Below are 9,771 nucleotides of genomic sequence, written 5' to 3'. Positions count from 1 at the left end.
TATTTTGGTGTTATACAAAATCTCAGACATCCGTCCACATTATGTCAATGATCACCTTTCTGGGAGCTACCTTTCAGAGTTAGTGACAATGGACCAAACACATTGCCAGATATGAGGTTGGGTGATGACCATTTTCATCCAATGCTTACTGTAACTGAAGAAGATGAATAGTTATACACTGACCAAAGAGGCATCAGAAACTGAGTCCTTCAGTTGTATCATATTCAAATGGTAGGGCATACTGTGCATTTTTAAATTTTTTTTTCAACATTTATTTATTTTTGGGACAGAGAGAGACAGAGCATGAACGGGGGAGGGGCAGAGAGAGAGGGAGACACAGAATCGGAAACAGGCTCCAGGCTCTGAGCCACCAGCCCAGAGCCCGACGCGGGGCTCGAACTCACGGACCGCGAGATCGTGACCTGGCTGAAGTCGGACGCTTAACCGACTGCGCCACCCAGGCGCCCCACGTGCATTTTTAATTCTTCTAAGACTTTTGCAACCTGAATCAGGTTTGGGGCAGGACCCATTGATGTGTAAAAGAAACAGGTACAAAACAGGCATCAAATATTCATAATATTTGGAGAGAGGATACGGTATTTCACACTATTTTATACCTCGTTTGATTTCATATAAACATATGATCAGTGGTGTCCACACAAAAAATCTATGCAGAAAATTTTTCTTAAAAGTAATAATTATACAGTTATTTGTGACAGTCTAAATGTGCAACAACAAAACGTGTCCTCTGACTAACATCTGCTCGGAGAACAAATAAAAACAAACCATGCTTGGGTCTCATAGGCACACACACAGAGATTGATACGTTTACTTGAAATAATTGCCCACAAACTTTTTAATGGGTCTGATAAAGGAAGCACTACCAAAGTGAAGAAGGGCAAAACTAAAATGTAAACTCATCCCAAGAAAACACCGATATGCTACTGCACCTTTAGAATAAACTAATGATACATGTTAACAATATCATGTCAATCAGGACAAAGAAGACAGTTGAGAAAAGGTAAAATCCTGGTGAGATGAACTTGTACATAGGATTTGCTGCTTTCCAGGATCGTGTATGTGCGTGTGTGTGTGTGTGTGTGTGTGTGTGTGCGCGCGCATGTGTGAAAGAATACATAATGGCTATCTATCTGACAGGTACAAAAATGATTATGATTTTCAGTTGAAAAATACAATATCAGACAAAGGAGTCTGCACTGAAGATGACAAGAATGTCCTCATCCCTGTGGTACAATTGCTCCCAGTGTCCTGAGGAGAGCACGCGGGGAGGGAACTACAGCACTCATATCATAGTCTATCATCTTCTGCTATTGTTGTTCTCATTACAATTCAGGAAAATCATTATCCTTTAGTAACACCAGACATGGGGCAGATCAGGCTGTGAAATGCGTTCTCCCATCAATTCTCAAGAGTATGTTCTGTTGAACTGGGTCACTCTGTTCCTTCCCCGTCCCCTTGCTTGTGCACCACACAGAGCAGTCTTCCAAGAGAAAGGACATGTGTCCACTGAGGATAATGGGAAATTGCATTTCATTTCCTTCTCACCACATTTAAAAAATGTTGATATTGGGGGCACCCGGGTGGCTCAGTCGGTTAAGCGCCCACGTCAGCTCAGGTCATGATCTTGCAGTTCGTGGGTTCAAACCCCATGTTGGGCTCCATGCTGACAGCTTAGAGACTGAAGCCTGCTTCAGATTCTGTGTCTCCTTCTCTCTCTGCCCCTCCCCTGCTTGCACTCAGTCTTTCTCTCAAAAACAAATAAATATTTAAAAAAATTTGAAGGATGGTGTAATTAGACAAAGAACCATCATCTATGTTTGGTAGCATGAAATAACTAAATGCAGTAAGATGGACTGATTCATCTGAGACAAACTATATAAATAAAACTGGCTGGAAATAGTGAACATGTCCTTCCCGGGCACAGGAGCAAAGTCTGTGTCCCTAGTAACTATCATAATATGACACGGTACAGGAAAGCCAGTGATAGATTACACCTATATTATTAATTTGCATATGAAAGATAAATACTTGAAAAAACCCAAAGATTATACATGGAGAGAAAGAAAAGTTATTGGTGAAAATAAAAATTAACAGAAGCTACAAAACAAAGACACTGCCAATCTATGTAATAATTCACATCAGAAAAGTATATAATTCAAACGGCATCTCAATGTTACAATAATAACTAAGATAATTGTTTCAAACGTGAGAGGTTAAATTCTTAGTACTGACGCACGTAAGGTGATGGAGCAGTAATTTCCATTACCATAATAGCTCAATGCTGACATACAGTTCTAAGTTTTAGTGCAAGAATACATAGTTTCACAAAGGTAGATGCTCAGTATGCAAACTACACATTTGAAAGAGAAGGTATCTTAAGAATATGTCTCTATTTAAGACATTTCAAATATATAACATTCACTGATATATTTGACATACACATGCTGCCCTATCCGGTTCCTGAATGAATCCTGAAAAAGTGTGGGCAAGATTTCCGCAGCCTCAGTGCTACGACTGAATCGCTGTTGCTTGCTTGATGCTTCTGTCTCATGGGTCTAAGTTGACCTCAGACATATGAGAACAGGCCCCCGATGACGAGGGAGGATGACCAAATGAGGGGAATGCAGCCATCACTACATAGGAAATGACAGATGTGATGAACACTGACAGGGCTGTAGGGCAGGTTTTGTGGAAGAAGAAGATGAAGTAGGATTTCCACTGCATGTTGTTTATTCAGGGAATGTTCTCGGGATAAATGGGGTGAGGGAAGGAAATTTTCTCATGAAGGGTTTGGATTGGAGCCCCAGCAGGTAAAAAGCGTCTGGGCAGGTCACCAACAGTGTTCATACAAGAGTCCACTCATGATTGTGTGTAAGGATAGAAGGACAGGACCTGGTCTACTTCACACATCACTTCAGTGCAATCACACACACACAGGAACACACACGGGAACACACACACACACACACACATATACATGGACACAAGTTGTCACTTGACAATGTGGTCTCGAGTGGCAATGATAAATGAATGAACATTCAACTATCTTCATAACTTTGTCTCTTTCATATTGGTATTTGTATTCCCATGAGTGATCATCATACCATGTAAACAATAAAGTCAACATAAAGATGCATTAAGATAATATTCACAATATGGAATTTCCCTGTTGTAATTTTCAACATACCTTTTAAAATCTCCAGGCATATTTTAGATATTGTGGTAACCCATAAAGGAGAAAATAAGCATTTAGAAAATATAAATACTGATAATGTGTTTTTGCATAGAGAACAAATATTATCCCATTTCACAGACAGTAAGGAAACAAAGAGAAAGCATGGGAATATGTGATCTAATACTTGTACACTTATGCAGAAAGGGCACATTTTATTATCACTAAACGTGAATATTTAATAATTTTCCACACGTGCATCCGGAGGTATAATGAATGTACTGAAATAGAATGAAAAGTCCCGGAATGACTTGGCAGCATTTCTAATGAACAATTAAATTTAGTTATATTATTTGACAACTTTCCATAGTCGGTTCCTTTAGACAACTGACCATACATGCAAACCATTTAGCTTTTTTGTTTCAAGAACATTTGCATCTGAAAATAACCCAATTTGCCAATTTCTAGAGCAACACAGAGACTTTGTTGCATTTTACTCACCTTCTCTCACCTTCTCTATTGGATCTAAGCTATTTCCCTACCTCATTCCAAGTTAGTGCCTAAATTCACTTCTGGGAATAGGAATGCAGACATGTAGAATGAGTGCCTGCAGGAAATGCAAAGGTTGACTCTACCAACACTGGGGCATCCGTACATTTTTCTGAAGCAAAAGGACACTTTCTCAGGATGACTTCACAGGTCCTCATGTGACACCAGAGATCTGCACGTTGGCTCTCAGAGGTAGAAGATGAAGGCAGTCACAGACTCTCAGTATGGTTTCCTGAGAACGGTGACCTGCCTGTGTATCTGTGAGACCCTTTCAACCAGGCGAGAGGGAGCTATGACTCTGAGCTGTGGCTGGGCTGGCACACAGAACCAAGTCCCTTCCCCTGCTGACGTCCCTGGGGAACGGATGCCCCACGCTCTTAATGAGCCCTTGTCACTGAGCTGCCCAGACGTGGCGATCCTCAGGGACAATGACTGTGGAGGACAATGCCAGACAGACCTAATCTGTCTCTTCTATTACTTCACGTATCTCTTAGAGGACAAGTAACTCCCTAGACCTCGCCAGCTACCTTAGCTCCCATCTGTGAATGACCTACATGTTTTATAGAACACTAAAGATTTTTTCCTCATAACTGACCAAAATACATACATGTAAATATGTAAGGAAGAATCCATTCCCTTACTTAATTTTAATTTTAAATACGTGAATAAATTCTTCATTCAATCTCATTCATAATGACCTTATATTGGATCACAGAGCTAATAATGAAGCACATTCTAATCTTTAGCATGAATATAAAAGAGGGCAACCAAATTCTACCAAACTTCCAATATAGTTATGGGGAAAAAGTCTAAAATCCTCTAAAACACTGTTCAGTTTGTACCCGAGGGTTTTAACGATTAACTGAAATAAATTTTTACAGTATCTATTTTTTTATTAAATTTTTTTTTTCAACGTTTATTTATTTTGGGGACAGAGAGAGACAGAGCATGAACGGGGGAGGGGCAGAGAGAGAGGGAGACACAGAATCGGAAACAGGCTCCAGGCTCTGAGCCATCAGCCCAGAGCCCGACGCGGGGCTCGAACTCACGGACCGCGAGATCGTGACCTGGCTGAAGTCGGCCGCTTAACCGACTGCGCCACCCAGGCGCCCCTACAGTATCTATTTTTTAAATACAACGTACATGGGTTTTTTGAAACTCAGCTAGTCTCTGCAATCAAATTCCAAATCTTTTTAATATAAATATATATATTTTAATTTACGTCCACATTGTGAGCCTATAGTGCAACAATGATTTCAGGAATCGAACCCAGTGATTCATCCCCTACACGTGACTCCCAGTGCTCCTCACAAGTGTCTTCCTTAATGCCCCTTGCCCATTTAGCCCATCCCCCCTCCCACAGCCTTTCAGCAACCTCAGTTTGTTCTCTGTATTTACCAGTCTCTTATGTTTTGCCCTCCTCCCTGTGTTTACATTACTTTTGCTTCCCTTCCTTTATGTTCATCTGTTTTGTATCTTAAACTCCTCATATCAGGGAAGTCATTTTGTCTTTCTCTGACTTATTTCACTTAGCATAATACCCTCATCCACGTTGCTGCACATGGCAAGATTTCATTCTTTTTGACTGTTGAGTAATACTCCATTGTATATATCTTCTTTATCCATTCATCTGTTGATGGATATTTGGGCTCTTTTTGGCTATTGTTGATGGTGCTGCCATAAACATTGGGGTGCATGTGCCCCTTCAACACACTACACCTGTGTCCCTTGGATAAATACCTAGTAGTGCAATTGTGGTATTTTAGGGCAGTTCTATTTTTAACTTTTTGTGGACCCTCCATACTATTTTCCAGAGAGGCTGCACCAGTTTGCATTCCCACCAGCAGTGCAAAAGAGATCCTCTTTCTCCAAATCCTTGCCAACATCTGTTGTTGCCTGAGATGTTGACTTTAGCCATTCTCGCAGTCATGAGGGGATATCTCATTGTGGTTTTACTTTCTATTTCCTTGATGATGGGTGATATTGAGCATTTTTTCATGTGTCTGTGGGCCATTTGGATGTCTTCTTTGGAAAAGTGTCTATTCATGTCTTTTTCCCATTTCTTCACTGGGTTATTTGTTTTTTTGGGTGTTACGTTTGATAAGTTCTTTATAGATTGTGGATGCTATCCCTTTATCTGATACATCATTTGCAAAAATATTCTCCCATTCCATTGGTTGCCTTTTAGTTTTGCTGATTGCTTCCTTCACTGTACAGAAGCTGTTTATCTCAAGTTCATTATGAATCAATAGTTGATTTTTGCTTTTGTTTCCTTTGCCTCCAGAGATGGCTCAGGTCTTGTTCTCGAGGTCCATGAGTCTGAGCCCCATGTCAGGCTCTATGGTGACAGCTCAGCTCCTGCAGCCTGTTTCAGAGTCTGTGTCACCCTATCTGTCTCTCTGCCCCTTCTCCCTCTCTAATAAATAAATATTTTAAAAACCTTTTTAAAAAGAAAAAAGAAGGAAACAGGCAAAAGTGCATGATCCAAGAATGTGAGAACTGATATTGGCAAGAGTACAAAGAGGAACCTTCCTGCACTGCTGGTGCGAATGCAAACTGGTGCGGTCACTCTGGAAATCGGTATGTAGGTTCCTGAAAAAATTAAAAACAGAAATACCCTATGACCCAGCAGTAGTGCTACCAGGTATTTATCCCAAGGATACAGAAGTGCTGATTCAAAGGGGCACATGCACCCCAATGTGGATAGCAGCACCATCAACAATAGCTAAACTATGGAAAGAGTGCAGATGTCCACTGAGAGACGAATGGATAAAGAAGATATGGAATATATATGTGATGGAATATTACTCGGCATTCAAAAAATGAAATCTTGCCATTTGCAACAACGTGGATTGAACTAGAGTATGTCATCCTAAGCAAAATTAGTCAAAGAAAAACAAATATCATATGACGTCACTCATATGTTCAATTTAAGACAGAAAACAGGTGACCATAAGGTAGGGAAGCAAAAATAATATGAAAATGGGGAGGGGGACAAAACGTAAGAGACTCTTATATACCAGAACAAACTGAGGTTGCTGCAGGGGTTTGGGTAGGGGAATAGGCTAATAAGGCAAGGGTCTTTAAGGAGGACACTTGCCGGCATGAGCATTGGGTGTTCCATTTATGGGATAAATTACTGGAATCTACTCCCGAAATCATTACTGCACCATACGTTAAGTAACTTGGATGCAATTTAAAAGATTAATAAAGTAAAAAATAAAAGGAAGACTACAACGTCACATTCACTTGTTATGGGATGTTTCTATTTCTTACTCATCACTCAGAATTGTATAACAGTTATTTCATACTAAGATGGCTACTTGTAAAGATAAGACATATGGAGATTTTTTTTTACAATTAACATACAATCCTATTGTGTTTAAGTTTCCTCCTGGGGAATCTGAGCAATCTGCACAGAACATGGGATTTTCTGGGAAGTAGTATTCATTTCCCATATTTTCATAGTATGTCGCCGCATTCAAATATATGGGGCCCTTGGAGGATGTGAGATATAAAAGCCTTGATCACTTGAAGCCTGGATAAAAGAATTTGAAAATGGTATGAAAAGAGGATCTAAATATCTTTTACCCTTTAAAACTTTTCCTGCATTACTATAGGTAAAACATGTAGCATATGAAATAGGACTTGGGTCATGTATTGTTCCTCCATGATAATGTCCCCAAAAGTCATTTCTAATGAACGGGTTGGATCACACACTGAATCTCACCAACGTGCACACCGCACATTGGTGCTTCTCCGACTTTGCACATAATGACACGTGAGCACCACCTGGCGTGTTACCAGCTCAAGTTCTCAGTGTCACTGGCAGGTATGCATCATGCCCTCCCCCTCCGTGACATGAAGGCTACATAAAACCATTGTCATACCTGTGAGGTCACACGAGGGCCTGCTATCTGAATGGGTTTATCAGGATTGATGTTAGTAGGTTTTTCTTTGACCTAAAAGTTTTTTACACTGTTGCCCCACCTACTTGTGTCAAAGATCTGTGATACAGTCAACTTATGGACCTTCTATCAGAGCCATGATCAAAATGCAAGAAAAAGGGATATGTCTCCAGCAATTGTTAGAAAATACTAAAATATTAATATTTCTGGTGTGCTTGGGTGGCTCAGTCAGTTAGGCATCCAAATCTTGATTTTGGCTTGGGTCATGTTGTCACAGTTTGTGAGTTCCAGCCCCTAATCATACTCTGGGCTAGCTGCTCAGATCCTCTTGGGATTGTCCCTCTCTTTGGCTCTCTCTGCCTCTCGCTCACTTCTATTCTCTGTCTCTCTCTCTCTCTCTCTCTCAAAATAAATAAACATTAAAACAAATTTAATACATAATTGTTTCTGACACTGTATTGGTGTTACATATTCTTATTGGCTGTGTTTTTATCATATGTGTGTAGATGTCTGTTTGCAATTAGGAAAGAAATAGTGCTCCCAAAAGGGAGTGAAATAACAAAATCTTGTGGAGGTTTTTGAAAAAATAATATGACGCAGATGCTCTAAATCAGAATCTCTGGAGGCTGCAATGAATCCATGAACTCAGAGTTTGAACACTCACTTGCACGAAAGAAGGAGATAAGAAAATCCCCTTGAGAGTTGTCAGGGGAAATGTTGGATGACACGTGCAGGACACAAAAGTAGAAAGACTCTGAACTCAAATTCTTCCATCAGAGGGTCTTGCCCCCCAGTCATCTGGAGTCATAGCCCCCACAGAACACCTTCCTCATTGCTCCTGTCACATCCCTGTTCCGCAGAGTATATATGAAGGGGTTGACCATGGGGGTGACAATGGTGTAGAAGAGAGAAATGAATTTGCCCTGATCTTGGGAGTAGTTGTTGCTGGGCTGCAGGTAAGCATAGATGGCCGTGCCATAGAACAGGGACACCACCGTGAGGTGGGACCCACATGTCCCAAACGCTTTCCTCTGTCCAGCAGCTGACTTTATTCTTAACACTGCCCTGACGATTCGACCATAGGACAACGTGATTAATGCCACAGGTATGAGAAGAATGATCACACTGACAAAGAAGAGCTCAGACTCATTCACAGTGGTGTCAACACAGGCAAGCTTGAGCAGTGGGGGGACCTCACAAAAGAAGTGGTCTATTTTATTTCTCCCACAAAGTGGTACAAAGAAGGTGAGCACCGTCTGCAACGAGGAGTTGGCAAAACCAATGAACCACGACGCAGAAGCCATCAGGGCACAGCGACGGGGGTGCATGATCACTGTGTAGTGCAGGGGCCTGCAGACAGCTGCGTAGCGGTCAAATGCCATCACCCCCAACAGAATGCATTCTGTGCATCCCAACCCTAGAGCGATGAACAGCTGAGCTATACAGCCAGCGAAGGAGATAGACTTGTCTGCTCCCCTGAGGTGAACCAGCAGCTGAGGAACAGTGCTGGTCGTGTAACACAGGTCCAGAAAGCTTAGGTTGGAGAGGAAAAAGTACATGGGAGTCTGCAGGTGTGGGTCCAGGCGGGACAACGCAATGATGCTTGTGTTTCCCAGCAGGGTGAGCAGATAGAAGATGAGAAGAACCACAAAGAGGACTCGCTCCAGCTGAGGCCGGTCAGAGAAACCCAGCAGGATAAAGCCCGTGAAAGAACTGCCATTTTTCGGGTCCATCCTTTCTTACCACGTGTTTCCTGTCAAGACCAAGCATTTAGCCATTTTTAAAAGCAATCTTCAAAAAGAAAACAACTTGGTAGGGGGTTGAAATGATCTTATGAAAAGACAAGGGCATGGAATTTATCAGCAATAACGTGAATAAATGCTGTACTCCCTGAAATTGACATAGCTTATACCTATATAGTTCCACATTATCGCCAAAAGTTAATTATTAATATTTAATATGAGAAAAGTGAAATAATGGGCATTTTGTTTGCATCAGTCAAAGGAATATAAGGTGTATCAGTCTGCACTTACTAGAACTTGAAGTACTGTAAAAATGTGTGTACATTCCAGACTTAAAGTTCTATAAAATGTATAAGGGAAAAGAGGAAGAGCTCAGAAA

The 9,771-nt window shown here is 41.1% G+C and overlaps 1 protein-coding gene across 2 annotated transcripts; it reads right to left on the bottom strand.

Moving 5' to 3' along the window:
• Positions 1 to 7,144: 7,144 nt before the first annotated feature.
• On the bottom strand, positions 7,145 to 9,383 carry LOC123609432 (putative olfactory receptor 2B8). Of its 2 annotated transcripts, XM_045500495.1 has the most exons (2): positions 8,475 to 9,383; positions 7,145 to 7,549 (listed from the first exon to the last, which is right to left on the bottom strand). In XM_045500495.1, exons 1-2 carry the CDS (start codon positions 9,381 to 9,383, stop codon positions 7,469 to 7,471), a joined length of 990 nt encoding a protein of 329 aa, XP_045356451.1. In that variant the 3' UTR covers positions 7,145 to 7,468. The 2 variants fall into 2 exon arrangements, with proteins under 2 accessions (XP_045356451.1, XP_045356452.1); XM_045500496.1 differs by lacking the exon at positions 7,145 to 7,549 and having other exon boundaries at positions 8,036 to 9,383.
• Positions 9,384 to 9,771: the final 388 nt, after the last annotated feature.

The sequence above is a fragment of the Leopardus geoffroyi genome, chromosome B2 (assembly GCF_018350155.1).
Source record: "Leopardus geoffroyi isolate Oge1 chromosome B2, O.geoffroyi_Oge1_pat1.0, whole genome shotgun sequence".
Taxonomy (NCBI): domain Eukaryota; kingdom Metazoa; phylum Chordata; class Mammalia; order Carnivora; family Felidae; genus Leopardus; species Leopardus geoffroyi.
The sequence above is the reverse complement of the archived record's forward strand: the minus strand, read 5'-3'. Positions and strand labels throughout refer to the sequence as shown.